General features: G+C 43.7%; 1 protein-coding gene across 6 annotated transcripts in view; it reads right to left on the bottom strand.

Annotated features, from left to right (window-relative positions):
- Positions 1 to 18,921, bottom strand: part of EMID1 (EMI domain containing 1) — a 163,887-nt gene extending 144,966 nt beyond the window's left edge. For 2 of the 6 annotated variants that reach the window (XM_082265842.1, XM_082265843.1), the window contains exon 1: positions 18,373 to 18,921. In XM_082265842.1, coding sequence (XP_082121968.1) covers positions 18,373 to 18,533 — 161 coding nt within the window. In that variant the 5' untranslated portion in view covers positions 18,534 to 18,921. The remainder of the gene's footprint in view (positions 1 to 18,372) is intronic. The other 4 variants (XM_082265838.1, XM_082265840.1, XM_082265839.1 and 1 more) reach the window with 3 other exon arrangements.
- Between the last annotated feature and the right edge of the window lie 245 nt (positions 18,922 to 19,166).

Raw genomic sequence — 19,166 nt, 5'->3', positions numbered from 1 at the left:
TCTGATTGACGTTCATGGCACAGGGCTCTGAAGGAACGGCACGAGCGGCCGTTCCTTTAGAGAGCATGTGCCAGTGATGTCACTGGCTGCATGCAAAGAAAATATCTCCTAAACGGTACATGTTTAGGAGATATTTACAGTACCTATAGGTAAGCCTTATCATAGGCTTAGCTATAGGGTACACGTTGCAGAGGAGGGTTTAATTCCACTTTAAAGACAGGGAGCAGTGCCATGTCAAGCTAACCAAGATTTCCTATAGACGTCAATGTTAAAGACAGGGAGCAGTACCATGTGAAGCTGTCCAAGATTTCCTATAGACGTCAATGTTAAAGACAGGGAGCAGTGCCATGTCAAGCTGTCCAAGATTTCCTATAGACGCCAATGTTAAAGACAGGGAGCAGTACCATGTCAAGCTAACTAAGATTTCCTATAAACGCCAATGTTAAAGACAGGGAGCAGTACCATGTGAAGCTGTCTAAAATTTCCTATAGACGCCAATGTTAAAGATAGGGAGCAGTGCCATGTCAAGCTAACCAAGATTTCCCATAGACGCCAATGTTAAAGACAGGGAGCAGTACCATGTGAAGCTGTCCAAGATTTCCCATAGACACCAATGTGTCCGTACTCACGAGTGTACGTAAAGTGAGGGTACGTAAAGCGTGGTATGCCTGTAAACTGGTGTGTGGCACTCATGTAACGTGGTGCAGTTCCAGTATATGACCACCGTACCAGTATATACCTTATTGCACTGATGGCACTTGCCAAAAATCTGTATAGATTCCAATTTACTGCCCTTATCAAGTACAGGCGGTCCCCGGGTTACAAACAAGAAAGGGACAGTGAGTTTGTTATTAACCTCCCTGGCGGTATGATTATGTCAGGAATTCTGTACCAAAAGCGGTACAATTTTTTTCATGGAAATTTGGCGTTATGTATTATAGACTACAAAAAGGTGTCCGATAATATTAAGAAGCAAAATAATATATTCAAACACTAGCAGCGCTAAATAAACAAACTAAGGAATAAAATCCAAAGTCCTTAAATGGGTATTTCCAGGTCATGTGGTGAGTTGGTTAGACACAATCCTTTTATCCCAGGGAGGGTGTGAGGGGTCCTGGCCGTAGCACCTGATTTCCACCACCACTTTGTGCTCCCCCCCCTATTCTTAAAACTCACCAGAGAATGGTGAATCAAGATCCTTCAAGGAATTCCGCCACTAGATTCCAACATTGGACACTGGACCACTTTTCCTCTATTAGCTGTAGAATCTCCTCCGTTGCCAACAAACCATGTAAGTGAACAAGAGTGGGGCGACAATAGTGTAATTCCGCCAATAACGTTTATTAAACACTAAAAACAACCAAATGTAGCCCCGCTCCCCTCAGGATGTCTACTTACAGGAAATAATAAATAGTGAAGGCATTGAGTAAAAATGTAATGTAAATTCCGCTGGATCCCTCTGTACCAAACCTTGTGCAATCTGGAGAGGGCTCCGGCGTGTATGTAGATGTCCTTATGCGACCGCGCACGACGGCTCTGACGCGTTTCGTCCTCCGACTTCCACAGAGAGCCCGTGTGCGCGGCGCGGTCGTAAGCTATTTATAAATGTGCCGGCAAAGGCGCACTCGCGCCAAAACCAGCGTCACCCGGAAGTGAATGCCCATTACATACTTCCGGTAATGATCACTTCCGGCGTATAGACCCGCTCCGCCCCGCGTCACAGCGCGGGACTTGCGGCACGCCGGAAGTGCATCATTGATGTAAACATCCGGTCGGCTTTGATGACGATGCTAAAGGAAGATACCTCCCTGTGCTGAATGTCAAATCTCGCGTCTCACAGACACGAAATTCAACCCATCCCCGCTAAAGGGGGGTTGTCATCTAGCCGCATCCTTATACCAAATCACAGGAAATCCAGGATCTTTTGGCCTGAGGTGTTAGTTATTTAGAGACATGAATGCAAACATAAATTTCACTGAATGCCATTCACCTCACACAAAATATATGTCATTGTTAAAACCACACATATAAAACTCATAAATAATCACATAAAAAAGAAAGTTGATTGCAAGTATGTAATAGATAAGGAAAACTTCACATCCCTAATAAAAAACAGTTGGAATTAAATTGTCTCATTTATCTAAAATATAAAGTAATAAATCAAGATTAAAATTTACAATTAAAGAATTATAATCAAAAGTCACATACGGATATAACATAATAATCACCAAAGGTACCTAATTTTACGGTGATCTCATACACTCCCAACAAAAGAAAGTTAATAATACAGCAATAGTCAAGTATTACTTTAAATAAATGTGCAAAGCGAGACCTCATATCAACTACTGTCACGTGTTTTTTTACTGTTCCAAGTGAATAGATATATTCTCCCAGGACATCAGTAGTTGCTTATAAAGCAGTTAATGTCTAGGTCGACATTAAGTCCATTTGGGTGCAGACTATCAGTCTGGTAGATCCAATTGGTCTCGCGTTTCGATATTTCGCGGACCATGTTGGATCCCCTCCATACTGGATCCACCTTCTCCACACCCCAAAACTTTAACATACACACAAGGTTTGGTACAGAGGGATCCAGCGGAATTTACATTACATTTTTACTCAATGCCTTCACTATTTATTATTTCCTGTAAGTAGACATCCTGAGGGGAGCGGGGCTACATTTGGTTGTTTTTAGTGTTTAATAAACGTTATTGGCGGAATTACACTATTGTCGCCCCACTCTTGTTCACTTACATGGTTTGTTGGCAACGGAGGAGATTCTACAGCTAATAGAGGAAAAGTGGTCCAGTGTCCAATGTTGGAATCTAGTGGCGGAATTCCTTGAAGGATCTTGATTCACCATTCTCTGGTGAGTTTTAAGAATAGGGGGGGGAGCACAAAGTGGTGGTGGAAATCAGGTGCTACGGCCAGGACCCCTCACACCCTCCCTGGGATAAAAGGATTGTGTCTAACCAACTCACCACATGACCTGGAAATACCCATTTAAGGACTTTGGATTTTATTCCTTAGTTTGTTTATTTAGCGCTGCTAGTGTTTGAATATATTATTTTGCTTCTTAATATTATCGGACACCTTTTTGTAGTTGATCTTATCCTTTATAGCAGCTGCTTTGACGTCAAGTCGTTATTATTGATTTTATTCTTGTGCCTTTTTATTTATTTTAGCGCAGGGTGAGTGTATTTATAGGATTTTAATTTTCATATATTTATCACTCCTTACTGTCGTTATGTATTATAGGCCTACAATTCTTAGTAATTACTGACTTAAACCTGACCAAAATAAGACTCTAGTAGACATCCCAGATGTGATAAATTTGAAACACAAACGCATGAATTATAATCTAATCAATAATATAATTTTATTATATAATATATAATATAATATATATATATATATATATATATTATATTATATAATAAAATTATATTATTGATTAGATTATAATTCATGCGTTATATATTATATATATATATATATATCTGTGTGTATATATATATATATATATATATACACACACATATATATATACATATATATATATATATAATATAAATGTAATGTGTTTGTGTTTTGTGCAACGTTTGAATTTCCCTCCCTAGTTCAGCTCCCATGCAGCATTGCTCCTGCAGGGAACGGAACCAGGAAGTCATCAGACCGACAGACGAGCGACGGGGATCTCGGCTGGCGGTCACAGCTATGAGAGATCATCGCTGGATCGCCAGGAGAAGGTAAGACACTCCGCTGCGCTGTCTGCACATTCACCCCGAGCGTGACTCGGCGATACCGATAACAGCAGGAAAATTCTACCCCGAGTCAAGCTCGGGGTTACCGCTAGGCAGGTTAAGTTTAATTTGTTTGTAAGTCAGAACAGGTAAATTTTTTAGGTGTATCTCTAGCCAAAAAAAATATTTTTTACATTTTTTGGATAGCATAGGGAAGGGTTAACACCCCTGTAACATTTATTTTGCTGTCTGTGCCCCTGTTCAGAAGATCTCACCTCACTTTCTATCCTTATGATAATTAGATTTGGAAAATGTTGGGTGGTTGTGGAAGGATTGGTGTTAAAGCTTCAGTGAAGTCACCTTTTTCCCATGATAACTCCTAGGCCTCATGTACACTGCTGCTGATAAATGGATGTTGGCTCCATGTACACGGGACGTTGTTAAAAGTCCCTTTGAATGCTGGAATTTTTAGGACGTTTGAAACGTCCGTTCGGTCGCGTTTGTACCCGCGTTTAGCAGCGTTTGCGGGCGTTTGCGTTTAGAAGCGTTCCTAGGGGTCAAAAAAATTATTCCCATTTAAAATGGAAAAACGCGAACGCTAAATGCGGGTCATCGCATTCGGACGCGTTCAGACGCGTTTGTGCGTTTGAAACGCCGGGAAACACACGTTCGAACGCAAATAATTGCGTTCTAAAAACAGTCCCTGAACGCAACTGCCTGCAAATGATTGTTAACGACCTGGTGTACATGGACAGATAAGATAAAATGTAGATGGGTTCAGGGGCTTCTGAAAAAAACGCCCAACTGCTCCTAAACGGCCATTTCCAGCGTCCCGTGTACATGGAGCCTAAGGAGCAGTTGGGCATTTTTGCAGCAGTCCCTGAACTCTCCTCTATGTTATCTTATCTATCTATGTACACTGAAACGTTTATAGTCATCTAGAGGCAGTTGAGTTTAGTGGCATTTTTTTAAAGCACAAAATTGCGTTCAGGATTGAAGTTAATTGGCATTTGAAACTCCAAACGCTTATAAACGCGGTAACATGCATTTTTATAAGTGTTTAGTTTATAGGTGTTTTCAATGGGGGTACATGTCTGACCATTATACAATATAAAACCGCTTCTAAATGCAAACGCTCATAAACGCCGCTAAACGCACATAAACGCGGCATGTAAACGCGGCAAAACGTATGTTTTTAATCGTAAGTTACTAGCTGTCATGTTCCAGCGTTCAGGAGAGGTTTTCAAATGTCCTGTGTTCATGAAGCCTTATAGGAGTGAATTTCCCTACCTAGGGGTAAATTTCCTCTCACTTACTGTTGTCTCCCTCTGTAATGCTAGCCATACACTATAAGAAAAATCGTTTGAACGAATTTTCGAAAAACGAACACTCGGCTGTAAGAGCAGATGATCGTGCCATATAATTTGTTCAATGGCTATAAATGAATCAGTTTTTTGTTAGTTTTTTCACATATATTCCGTCCAAACCATTTAACCACTTTATGACAGTAAGAATTTGCCCCCTTCCTGACCAGCCCCTATTTTGCGGTTCGGCACGGAATTACTTTAACGGACAATTGCGCGGTCGTGCGACGATGTACCTAAACCAAATTTGCATCTTTTTTTCCCCCCCACAAATAGAGCTTTCTTTTGGTGGTATTTGATCACCTGTGCGATTTTTATTTTTTTGCGTTATGAACATAAAAATAGCGACAATTTTGGAAAAAAAAAAACAATATTTTTCACATTCTGCTATATGACATTCTCAAAAAAAAATGTTAAAAATCTAATTTTTTAAACATTTTAGGCCAATTTGTTTTCTACTACATATTTTGGTAAAAAAAAAAAAAAAATCGCAATAAGCGTATATAAATTGGTTTGCGCAAAAGTTATCGTGTCTACTAACTACGAGAAAGATTTATGTCATTTTTATTGTTTTTTTTTTTTATTTAAATAGTAATGGCAGCAATCTGCGATTTTTTGCGAGACTGGGACATTGCTGCACACAGATCTGACCCCGACCTGACATTTTTGACACTTTTGGGGGGACCAGTGACATTACTACAGTAATCAGTGCTATAAATATGCACTGTTACTGTAATAATGACACTGGCAGGGAAAGGGTTAACACTATGGGTGATCAAGGGGTTAAATGTAAGCCTAGGGGAGTGATTCTAACTGTGGGGGGCGTGGCTTCTGAAATGACCATAGAGACATGTAATCCTATATAGAAGGATCACATAATCTCCATGATCATTTCAGGGAGAAGGACGGTCGGCTGTGTTTACAACAGCCGACGGTCCTTGTCTCTCAGCAGGGAGTGATCGCGGGTGTCGGGCGGCAATCGGTGCCGCCTGACACTCGCATCGGCTTCCTCGCTGATGAGCGGGGATCGCCTCCTAGCCTCCTGACAGCGAGCAACGCAAACCTACGTTGCTTTGCCCAGGAGCGACTGCCTGCCGCAGTAAATCTGCGGTAGGCAGTCATTAAAGCGGAGTTCCACCCACTGAACGTTTTTTTTAATAAAAATACCCCCGGGACAGTCAGGGCTAGTGCATTCCACAATGGCTAGCCTCTAAACTGTCCCGGGTTGCACTTACCTTTTAGAAGAAATATTTACCTTGAAAATGTATTGTCCAGCACTGCCATCTCAGGTGTGGGCAGCTTGAAGCCAGCGCGATCCTCTTCTGTGTCTTCTTCCGTCTTCTTCGGTCCCACGATGCACTGCACCGGCCCCGCCGTCACTTCCGGTGCCGCAGCGTCATCCCTGCACAGCTTCTGGGCATGCCCAGAAGCTGTTTTGCAAGGTATGACGGCGCCTGCACCGGAACTGACGTCGGGGCCGGTGCAGGCGCATTGATTCCTGGAGCGATGACGTTCAGCTCCCAGGAATCATTGCAAAGCGGAAGTGATGGCGCGGGCCACGGCCGAGGAAGGAGGAAGTAGATGGTAAGGTAAGTATATTTTCTTCTAAACGAGGTAAGTAAAAAAAAAATTGCAATTATCCATTTGTTTTTCAGGTGACCCGGAGCGAGAAGATGGAGGTAAGTATAATTTTAGGGTGGAACTCCACTTTAAGTGGTTAAACGAGAAACACATTACCCTTTCAATTTATCGTTCGATTCAGTTTCCAAACTTGTCCTTGGTTTTTTTTTGGGTTCCAAAACCTCACAACTGTTTACCGATCAAAAAACTAAGAAACTGTCTAAATGACTGAATTTCAGCCAATTGTTCGTATAGTGTATGGCCAGCATAAGTAGGAGATGTTTGCAACCCGGGAGCCGCTTGTATGCTGACCGGGAGTTACTAAACAGAAGCTTCCATCCAATGCTTCTCACACTGTGTGACAGATTTCCTTTCATTGTATGCTTTGTGGTGCAAAGTACACAGGAGGTAAATTTGTTCAGAACGACATCTAAAAGAAGAGAAGTTCAGCAAATGCAATAAAAAAAAGTGATGTCTAAGGGATAAAGCTGGAGGTGCACTACGCTGCATTCTGAAAGGCCAGCTCTGTTGACATTTTGTTTATCTCTGCTTTTCCTCTGTTGATTTTTCTCATATAAATTGTTAGTGTTCCTGCTTCAACATCCCAGAGTCACAAATATCCAGCCAGCAATTATGATCCGCTCCACAATGGACAATGCATTGCATTCCCACAGGCAGTTAAGTTCACACTTCGCTGTTAAATGAAGGGGGGGGGGGGGGGGGGATTCTGGAATAAAAAGTAGCGGCTCATTTCACAATGTGAATTGTAAATGGTATAATGGTGGTTTCTATAAAAGCTTATTAGAATTTCAACCCTGAATGACCCCCTAAAATCTAACTCTACAAACAGAGGGGCTTCTTCCCATGTCAGCAGCCAAGATCTGTCTGTGCCACAATACAGATAGTCTCTGGTAGTGCAAGGGTTACAACATATTAAAGCATCGGCTACAAGGGGCCCAATCTTGCCTGAACGTATTACCATTCCTTAATCCTAAAATAACCTTTAAATATAACTACATCTGTTAAACTCCCATGCAGCCAGAGGGTGAGCAAGCAGAAACACATTTTTTCATGGCAAAACAATTAAATACAATCTGAAGAGTGAATTCATCAATGACAACAAATCCCATTCCAGTCTGTATGTTGTAGTCTCAACCTGAAATTATAGTAGAACTAAGCGCCGGTTCACACTACCGCGACGCTACTTCCAGGGGCGACCTCCGATATCGCGGTGCGAGCAGCGCGCCGCGACCTCGGAGCGGCCGCCACGGATTTCATAACATTGAAGTCTATGGCGGTCGCCTCCTGGTCGCCCCAAAGAAGCTCCGGACCCTTTTTCTAGGTCGGAGCGACTTGTGTCGCTCCTATTAGAACGGTTCCGCAGCTTCCCTATGGGAGGCGACCTGCGGCGACCTGTGAGACGAGTGTGAACCGAGGCTAAAGAAAAACTTTATTTTATTTTATTTTGGATAGAGAAAGGGAGGGTTATAACCCCTGTCAGCTGTGTCCCATTGGAGAGATTTCACTCCACTTCCTGTCACATGCCCCTCTACAGGAAGTGAGAGGAAGTTCCTCCAAATTGAGGGAAATTCCTGGTTGTCGCCAGAACTAGTGACCTCATTGGAAGATATTCCCTCTACTCCTGTTTTAGTGACAACCCAAAATTTTAGATTTTATTTCACTTTCCGTGATAATGATAAACAAGACAAACAGAGAGGGGAAATTTCCCTAATGGGGACACTGGCAGCAATAGAAACCCCACAAGTGTTCTAATCATTTTCCACTCTATTAAACACCGAAGAAAAAAGGTTTGCCTTTATACTTTAAAATCTTAAAGGAATTGGGTTGCAACGTTCAAAAGTAAGGGCTGGTTCACACCAGTTGCAGTCCATTGCACTTTTAAAATTCATGCACACTGGGCTTGAAAAAAAAAAAAGAAACGCCAGTTTTTTGGCAGAAAAAAAGTTCTTATAGAGCGGTTTTGTACAGGTGCTTAGGAGCTTAGGACCCTTGAAAAAGTAACTTGATTGGTTACGCAACGCGTCGGGAACGCCGTGGTGACGTCACTTCCTGGTCTACGGCCGAGACCGGAAGTTGCTGAGAGAACACTGGAACCGCATCGGCGGCTGTGATCTACTTATACGCTTTTACTTATCTACTGAAATGTGAGTTTAAATTTTACTTTATACCTGGAAATAAATATTGTTAAACTCACTACGCTATGAGACCCTCTCTCCATCTTTTCCCCTAAACCACCGAGTGTCTGAGCAACAACTTTAAAGTGATATCTTAGACCAGCTTATGGGACCAGGACCTTTATTCCCATATCACTTGTGGAGATTTCGTCTCTTCCTGGGAAAGTGTTTTTTTCCCCCAAAGGTCCGCAGGTTGACACGAGACACCTCATACGCCTAGATGAAAGATAAGTGAGATGAGCGGCCATTACACCTATTTTGAGGATTCTTTGCTCACTCACATTGGCACTGGGATCACTAGATATCGCCTGCTGTATTTGCACCTATTATGAACTTTCCTTTTTAATATTTGGAGATCTATATTGGACTCATCCACTTAGTGATATGGACCACGTTTTTTGAATATCATTTATTCCACTTTATACCACGTTTTATTATTGTTATCTTTCCTCATAATTTCGGAAGTTTTCACAGTGGTTCGCCTATCATAGGGCATTGTGTACTTTTCATTTTAAGATTACTTTTTCATTTCACTTTTGGATTGAATCACTGTTATTTACATCACTGTGATTTTTAAATCACCTTTCTCACTACACTTTGAAGAACTTCTTTGGTTCACTCTTTATAGGGCACATTCCCTTTATCCCCTTCTAATTTATTTTTGGAGCTTGTGACTAGTTCTTCTACTCATAGAACCTGCGCAACTCGCTCCTTTGTTACACGGCTGTTTTGCCTTTGCACACTTTTTAAAGCTGTCAGCAGCTCACTCTTAGGGCACTTTAAAAGTTTGTTTTTCATTAATTGTTTCAGTCGGAGCTTTTGACCAGTTCTGGGTCTATAGAACCTGTACAATCGCTCATGATCTGCACATAACAAATTTTACATTTTACTAATATTTCTCCCAGAGCATGGATCATCCTGATATTTAGTTCCCCGATCACCGCTCACATCAATTTAGCACCTTGGCACATTTTGTTTGCACCTGGCACTTTATGCCTTCCACCTATATTTATTACGTATTGACCTTGTTATTTATTGCTTTATTGAGCTTTTGAAGAATATCCTCCATATTGTATCTCTGCATTTTTTATAATACTGTTTACAGTGATGTATGGTTTACCATTTTAAAGAGGTTTCAGCGCTGGTTGTTCTTTTATACCTATATCTGATCGTATGTGGTGACACTACAGAACTAGCTGCAGGGCCTCTGGTGCTCCATTTATCTATTTCTTCTTTTCTCCGACTCCTATTTCTCCTTTGGTAGCGCATAGATTTTAATTCATTAGGAGCGTTTCGTGTTTTTTTTCTAACTCGAAAAGCAGAGCCTAAAATATGCCCCATCGTCCAAATGTGCATGGACACATAGTATAACATTAGCTGCTTCTACAGGCAAAACGCTAAACTTCTCTAGAAGCAGAGTTTTTTTAAGCCAGTGTGCATGGACCCTTATTCTGCATCAAAAATGCAAAGACAGCGTTTAACATGGATTCCAATGCCCTTCGATCACATCAGTGCAGTGCGTTCCAGTGCAGTCAACAAAAGTAGAACATGTTGCATTTTTTCTGTATGAAACACATCTGGAACGTGCAGGGCAGCCAAAACAAATTCTGGGGCTCCTTACACAGCTTTAGGTCTCGGTGCCCTGGGGCCTGACCACCAAACTTTCCCAGGGCCCACCCACTGATCGTCCCACCGAATCCGCCCACTGGCCATCCCACTGAGTCCTTCAGTGCACCCACTTTTATTTTAACACTCATACAACTTAATATATCCTCCATCCTATGTTCTCCTCTAGTCCCATCTCCTCTTCCTCCATTCCCATCTCCTTCAGGTCCCATCTCCTCCATCCCACGTCCTCCTCATCCCATCCCTTCCATCCCATGTCCTCCCGCTCCTCCAGTCCCATCTCTCGCATCCCATGTCCTACTTTTCCAGTCTAATCTCCTCCATCCTAGGTCCTCCTTCTCCATCCCATGTCCTCCTCCTCCCCCAGTCCAATCCCCTCCATCCTATGTTCTCCTTCTCTAGTCTTATCTCCTCCATCCCATGTCCTTCTCCTCCAGTCCCATCTCCTCCATCCCATCTCCTTCTCCTCCTCCGGTCCCATCTCCTCCATCCCACGTCCTCTCCCTCTTCCAGTCCCTTCTCCTATGTCCCATGTCCTTCTCCTCCTCCAGTCCCATCTCCTCCATCCCATGTCCTCCTGCAGTCCCATCCCCTCTATACTATGTCCTCCTTATCCAGTCCCATCTCCTCCATCCCATGTCCTCCTCCTCCAGTCCTAACTCCCCCAACCCATGTCCTCCACCAGTCCCATCTCCTCCCCCTCCAGTCCAGAAAGAGAGAGAGATAACAAGGGAGAGAGAGAGAGAACGTGAGATCGAGAACAAGAGAGAATGAGGGAGAGAATGAGAGAGAGAACATGGGAGAGAGAAAATTAGAGAGATAGAGAATGAGGGACAGAATGAGAAAGAGCTAGTCGGTCATGGTGTCGGGGGGGGGGGGGAGACGACCTTCCTCCGGCAGCTGCACACACAGACTCTGCCTCTTGCTTCTCCTCCAGCTCTTGTTCATCCATACGGCCTTTTTCATGGGGTACCAGAGTGGCCTGGGGGGGCAGCCTGCCCCTGCCTTTGGGATGCCGGGGCCCTCTATATGTGTATGGGCTGTCTCCTCCTGAAGGTGGCCCTGGGAACGTCCCGAAATGCATTGGAGCACACATGTCCTCAATTGAGATGTAGAAAAAAGGAGGGGCAAAAACACACTGGAACGCATCAAAGCTGTGCATGCAGGAAAGCATTGAGAACGCAGTAATTGTGGTGTGAACCAGCCCTAAATCCTTTATACTCGCTTGTCCCACCGCCTATATCTCCAGTACTCTCTCAATGCCTGGTCCCCTGGGAAACAAACAACGGGACAGGTGTATAGAAGGTCTTTATATTTCATATGGTGTGTTTTTTAACCTTGCCTATTTAGGACAAAATCACAGCTTTTTTGCTAGAACAAATACTCATCTTCCTCACTCTCTCAAAGGTGCTTTGTTTTTCTGTTTGAGCCAGGAGTCAAATTCCTGTGTAAGCTCTATGCTGGTCGGTGTCAGAGCTTACACAGGGTTAATGACCTTCTTCCCTTAACTCCTAGGCGCCAACCTCATGCAAATATGCAGCATCTCAGCAGCCAGGTCTTGGCACCAAGGGGCCACACATTTGCGTGTATTAGCATCAATAGAGCTGTGCCGAGAGTGCGCACCCTGCGTGCTCCCAGCACAGGGACCGGCGGTTCATGAAAAGCTCCCAATCACTTCTTACAATCTGGAGTTTTCTGATCATGTGACAGCCAATCACGGCAGTCACATGGTCACAATCCACGCCCCACCTCCCCAAATGCCAAACCCCTTAAAGGGCCAGCAGACAGTTTCTCTATATGGCTTAGATTTACATTAAACTTGTGGTTGGGGGTTTGTAAAGATAGGTGGTTGAACAATGTTTTTAACAGTCCAGCAGCTGCACCCCTTTCTTAAGTGGGGTTATACACATACCACAGTTACAATGCTTTGTGGCACAGCAAAAAATGATCGCCCTTATCATGTTTGCCAGGCAGTACTGCTGCTAAATGTGACTTATTCAAGTGAATGGTGCCGTACTGCAACTGCAACCCTAATGCTAAGCCCACAGTTGCAGCACAGTATTCAATGAGGGCTTGTTTACATGTGTGACAATGACAACACCTTGTGTTTAAGTGGCATTTAAGCAGTGTTTTAAAGCTTCATAGCCACCCTTTAGTGCCTGTATGAATATTACAATGGGCATGACACTGTGCAATACACAAAGGAGTGGTAGCCTTGTGTTGTGTTGAAATATAAGCAGAATGTCACTGTAAATAGGCATTGACGCTTATCATTAATGCTTAAGGTACTGAAACTGAGCATTTATGGCGTGTTAGTGAAGCATTTATTAGGTGTTAGCTGGGTACTGGGGTAGAGGCAGTGGAGGTTCATGTATCCCAGAAGTCAGTGAGAAATAATAGAGTAAATATTAAATAGGCACTTCCTCTCTTACTGAATCCCTCCCACTGTGTGCTGCAGTGTCTGGGAGGGGGAGCATGGGAGACACATGAAGGAGGGAAGGGAAGGAGGATTTGGCTCAGTCAGGGAAGGTAAAGCAAGTATTTGGTTTACTGTATTCAATTTGTGCATCATATAGCAACTGAATTTAGAATGTGTTTAGACCATCATGAAGGAACTTTCAGTTGTACTAAACCCAAGAACAAAATCCATTGTTTTATAGCTTACTAGTCTTTAGATGTGGTTGCTGCATTAGTTTCTTTTTTTTACTTTTTTTAACTTTTTTTTTTTCACACCTTTTTCCCTTTTTTTTAACCTGGTAATCTTGCCATTATTAATTTCTTATCCTAGGGTGACAACCGTACTGAACAGCATTGTCACCCTAATGCCCCGTACACACGTGCAGATTATCTGAAGACTTTTGTCTGCAGACTTACCAAAACCATATAATATGAGGTCAAACCGAAACACTTTCAATTTGTATGCAATCCGGCAGGCCCTTGCACTACATAGAAAAGGTAAATCTGAAGACAAAAGTCTTCAGATAATCTGCACATGTGTACGGGGCATTAGACAGACAGTGTGTAAGAACTACATAAAACCTCCCTCTTTTCTCCATAACAGTGAGCGGTGTTTTGTAGTCCACATAAATTGCAGGAAACAATGCTAACTGATAACAGTCCAGAGCCAGGGAGGTCAAGAAGATATCAGCTCACAAGATTTCTGGCTGGAACCATTTGTTTGTTTTTTTTTTACTTTTGAGTCCCGGTTCACATTAGTGCGATGGCAGACATCGCATGTGATTCGGAGCGCACTGCTCTGAAAATCACTTGCGATGTCTGTGCGATGCGAATTCAGCCATACAATCACATCTGATTTAGACTGAACACGCACAGGACCCTTTTTTGGGTCGGCAGTAGAATCGGATCACATGGTGGTTCACACCAATGCGATCCAATTTATGTCTGCACTGACAGTTTGCACTGCGATATGCAAACTGATTAACTCATTAACTGTGTATTGACACCCCCAGCAATTTGCATATGGCAGTGGGAACTGCCTGCAATTTGAATGTGATGTGGAAATCCGCAGTGGATTCGCAGGGTTCCCGCATCACATATGTGTGAACCGAGCCTCTAACAGATATAATAAAACTAACAAATGGGAGTAAATAAGAGAAATATATTGTCAGAGTTTACATACAGAGTAATAGTCAAACTCCTCCTGCACACTTGTTCCTGATCGGTTGCGGACAAGACTATAGTTTCACATCATGCTGTCGCCTGATCAGTTGTGGACAAGACTATAGTTTCACATCATGCTGTCGCCTGATCAGTTGTGGACAAGACTATAGTTTCACATCATGCTGTCGCCTGATCAGTTGTGGACAAGACTATAGTTTCACATCATGCTGTCGCCTGATCAGTTGTGGACAAGACTATAGTTTCACATCATGCGGTCGCATGCACACCTAAAACATTTTTGTACAATCTTGTATTTGATTATTTTAAACTACTGCTTAAAGATTTTATTGAAGACAGCATGGGGTCTACTTCTACATCTGTACAGACCACAATTCATGAGAGAGATGGCTTCCTGTTTCCTGAAGTATAAAGAGCCTTCTGACTCCTCTCAATCCCCTGCACCCTCTTCGCCCTACAGTTCTCCTGGTGAATGAAGCCACAGATCTCCAGAGGCAGACAGAAAACAGAAGCAATATAAGGAAAACGTTATAATAGTCTGTAATGGCTCTTTCACACTCCTTCTCTCAAAAAAACGCAGTGAAAATGCATATGCTTTTTTTATGCATTTTTGACATGTTTTCAATGCGTTTTTGATGCATCTTCTGCATTCCTGACTCCCAGCATGTCCTGTGGGTGCGTTTATGATGTGTTTTCTATTCATTTCAATGGGGAGGTGCATTTTAGGGGGGCTTTTTTACACATGCACTAAGAATGCAGCATGTAGGACTTTTAAAAACGCACTGCACCTACAGCGCATTGGTGGGAAGAGTTCCATAGGATTTCAAAGAATGCATTTTTATGTCTTTTTATTCTGCTTTTTAATACCAAAAGCTCATCAAAAAAGTATCAGTGTAAAAGGGCCCTTAAAGGAGAAGTAAAGCCAAAACTTGTTTGGTTGTACTTCTCCTGTGGATCACAGGAGAGAAGTTCGTTTTGCACTCCTGTGACCCGCTTTCAGCAGAAGTCACAGGGTCATTCCAGGCTCAGGCTTCATCATGACCACAGAGTTGGGATCCGCCCACATGCCTGGACCACCACCGGCTCAGCCTCTCAGTGAGCCGCTGAGAGCTTGATTCGGCCGCTCCTGCCCCCTCCACAGCTCAGCGCTTCAGTGAGCGAGGAAGGGGCAGAGCAGAGAGCTGCTGACTGACAGTAAGCAGCCCTCTGCTCGGGGTTCTGTCAGAACCGAGCGGTCGGTGGCATTCGATCGCTCGGATCTCAGAGGCGCCAGGGGACAGATGCAGCATCCACCTAGGTAAGTATGAATCTAGAAAAAAAAAAAAACTATACATCATATACTTTTAATGTTGAGGCAAGGTTGTGCTGTCTCTACCCCAGGCACGTGCGGGGGAGGGGGGGGGCGGAGAGTGCTTGAGCACCTGCCCCTTTGCCTCTTGATGCCCAAAGGGCTCTTTTGTCAAGGCAAAATTTCCTCTGCGGCCCCCATAAACAGTATGGCTGCGGCTGACAATGCAAATGCGCATGCACCATTCCGAAGCCTGCTGGGCTCGGGAAAACTCGCACATGCTTGGGAGAGCGGGCGCATGCGCATCGACGTAATGGCACCACCTGGCGCCATTTTTGAAAGTGAAGCGACAGACCAAACCCTGTACCACTCCACAGCCTCTGACTACCCCTTGCACCATGCCCGCAGCCTCTGACCAGACCACCACCTGCACCATGTCCACAGCCTCTTACCACCCCCTGCACCATGTCCACAGCCTCTGACCAGACCACCACCTGCACCATGTCCGCAGCCTCTGACCACCACCTGCACCATGTCCGTAGCCTCTGACCACCACCTGCACCATGTCCGCAGCCTCTGACCACCACCTGCACCATGTCCGCAGCCTCTGACCACCCCCTGCACCATGTGTGCAGCCTCTGACCACCCCCTGCACCATGCCCGCAGCCACTGATCACCCCCCGCACCATGTCTGCAGCCTCTGACCACCCCCTGCACCATGTCCGCAGCCTCCGATCAACCCTTGTACCATGTCTGTGTTGCCTCTGACCAGACCACCACCTGCACCATGTCCGCAGCCGCTGACCACTACCTGCACCATGCCCGCGGCCACTAATCATGCCCCGAACCATGTCCACAGCCACTGATCACCCTCCGCACTATGTCCGCAGACACAGATCACCCCCGTGCACCCGCCCAATTTTAAACCCTGTTCCATGTGCCCCTTTTATACTTTGAGCACCTGCCCCTCCAAAGGTCTCTGCACAGCCCTGCTCTACCCCGAAGCCCTAGGCACTGGTCCTTATGGAAAATACAGCCCTAGTCCTTGGTAGTCAAGCAAAGATAGTAGCAACTGAGCCTGCAATGGTAGATCCCCTCTTTCTGTACTGACAAGTTCATTTTAAATGGCACAATTAGGGAGATCTACTAAATCAGGTGCACACAGAAATTGGTGCAGCTGTGCATAGTAACCAATCAGCCTTTAACTTCAGTGCGTTCAATTAAGCTTTGACAATAAAACCTGGAAGCTGATTGGTTTCTATGCAGAGCTGCACCAGATTCTGTGTGCACCAGTTTTAGTAAATCACCCCTAATGCACTTTCCCAGCCACAAATCACAGGGATAAGGAAAAGAAAAACTCCAGACATTTACACCTATGCACAGTTCCTCTCACACTTCTGACATCCTTCACAACATCACGCCATCAGAATGTATAATAAATCAAGAACAGCTGCGTCTCTGCGGTACAAGTCTATATTTCTATTCCTAACCCTTCTTTCTCACTGATGCATTTTTGCGGCATTTTTACCACCACAAAGACACAATCCCTTTAAATCATATAGGACTCTTCACAGCACTGTGCTGTAGGTGCAGTGCGTTTTGAAAAGTCCTGCATGCTGTACCTTTGGTTTAGTTTTCAAAACCGCATCAAAAATGCAGCTCCTCGCTGAAGTGAACAGAAAACGTGGCAAAAACGCAGCTGCGTTGCATTTTTGGTGCGTTTTTTGAATCACATGTCCAAGAGTCACAGGTGCGTGCTGGGTAATAGACACCCAGAAAACGCACCAAAAACGCATACAAAATGCAGCAAAAACACATATGCATTTTTACCACTTTTTTTTTTCCAATGGAGCAGTGGGAAATTAATTGTATTCTATGAAAGCTGATGAAAGGGAAAACCGAGACAACCCAACAAATCAGATTTTTGCCTGCCCTTTACCCTTGTATTGAAAAGTGACAGCTGAATCCTGATCGGCTGCACTCAAAAACATTTATTTTCCTTTCCATCTCATATATATATATATATATATATATATATATATATATATATTTATATATATTTAAAAAAAACACACAGTGGGGGAGATTTACTAAGCAAATTAGCGACACAGACGTCCTTTCCTCCTTTTTTTATATAACAATAATAAAAAAAAAAAACAGTGCAGGAGATTTATTAAGCAAATTAGCAACACAGACGTCCTTTCCTCTTCTTTTAGATAAAAAAAAAAAAAAAAAAAAAACAACAGTGGGGGAGATTTGCTAAGAAAATTTGCGACACAGACGTCCTTTTCTCCTCTTTTATATAATAATAATTTAAAAAAACACGGTGCGGGAGATTTATTAAGCAAATTAGCGACACAGACGTCCTTTCCTCCTCTTTTATATATAAATATATATATATAAAAAAAAAAAAACAGTAGGGGAGATTTACTAAGCAAATTAGCGACACAGACGTCCTTTCCTCCTTTTTTTATATAACAATAATAAAAAATAAAAAAACAGTGCAGGAGGTTTATTAAGCAAATTAGCAACACAGATGTCCTTTCCTCCTCTTTTATATAATAATAATAATTTAAAAAAACACGGTGTGGGAGATTTATTAAGCAAATTAGCGACACAGACGTCCTTTCCTCCTCTTTTACATAAATAAAAAAAAAAAAAAAAACAACAGTGGGGGAGATTTATTAAGCAAATCAGCGACAGGCTGCCTCTAACTTAGCAAAAGTCTCTTCCACAGGTTTACAATGTATTTGCAACCCCTGCAACTGTATATCTGCGACAGTTTGCAAGTTACTCACACGTCTGCTGAGAAAGCTGCAGCCTGCAGGAACACTGATTCAAAGTCAAACAGCAATGTATGCGTGAAAAGTGCAAGCACAGCAGATTTGCTGGGTTACCTTCTGGATGAAGTGAGTGACTCTCTCGTTTTGACTTGCAGAGCCGGTGAATATCTGTACTGGGTGCCGGGGGTCCACGTGCAGCAACCTTTGTCCAGCAGGGCACACAGCAGGCACAGGAGAACGTGCCAACAGGACCAGCAGGGCACCGGTACGGGCATGATGAGAGAAGAGCACACTCTGATGATCCACCAGCTTCAGGTCCTGAAATGTCAGGAGTGCGGATGTGTCTGGAATATTTAGAAGTTAACTGCTGGTGACCCCTACATAATCGCAGGTAGCAGACAGCATGCGTCCAATTGCTTAGTGGGAAAAGTGTCTGGTGATCCTCGATAAACCCACCTCAAAGTCACTAAGGACAAATCCGGCCTCCAGACAGCCCCCTAAGTGAGAAGTCTCACTCCCCCTTTACCTCCTGCCTTTCTCAGAATGTGCCCCCCACGCAGCAGGGAGAACAGAGAAAAGAAGTCTGCTCAGACCCTGCCTACTTGCCCTCAGCCCGTTTAGAAATCCCAAACAATTGGGTTTTTAAATCACTGGGATAGCATCCCCCCCCCTCCTCTATGCTCTCTCCTCCTTCTCTTACCTACCCTCTTTCTTCTTTTCCCCTCCTCTCTTCACTCACTTCCTAGCTGCCGTCTTCCTTTTTATTCTTTCTGTCCTTCGAAATCCAATTTCCTCTCCCAGCTGCTTTACAACGAACGATACCCTATATGTATGCCTTCATATGATCCTGGGTCTTCGTCCTATTGTCCCTCTCTATCCCCTTCTCCGCTGTTTCCTAATTCCCCCAA

Source organism: Pelophylax lessonae (assembly GCF_965119305.1).
Source record: "Pelophylax lessonae genome assembly, chromosome: 1".
NCBI lineage: Eukaryota > Metazoa > Chordata > Amphibia > Anura > Ranidae > Pelophylax > Pelophylax lessonae.
Note: the sequence above shows the minus strand (reverse complement) of the source record. Positions and strands in the feature narration are given on the sequence as shown.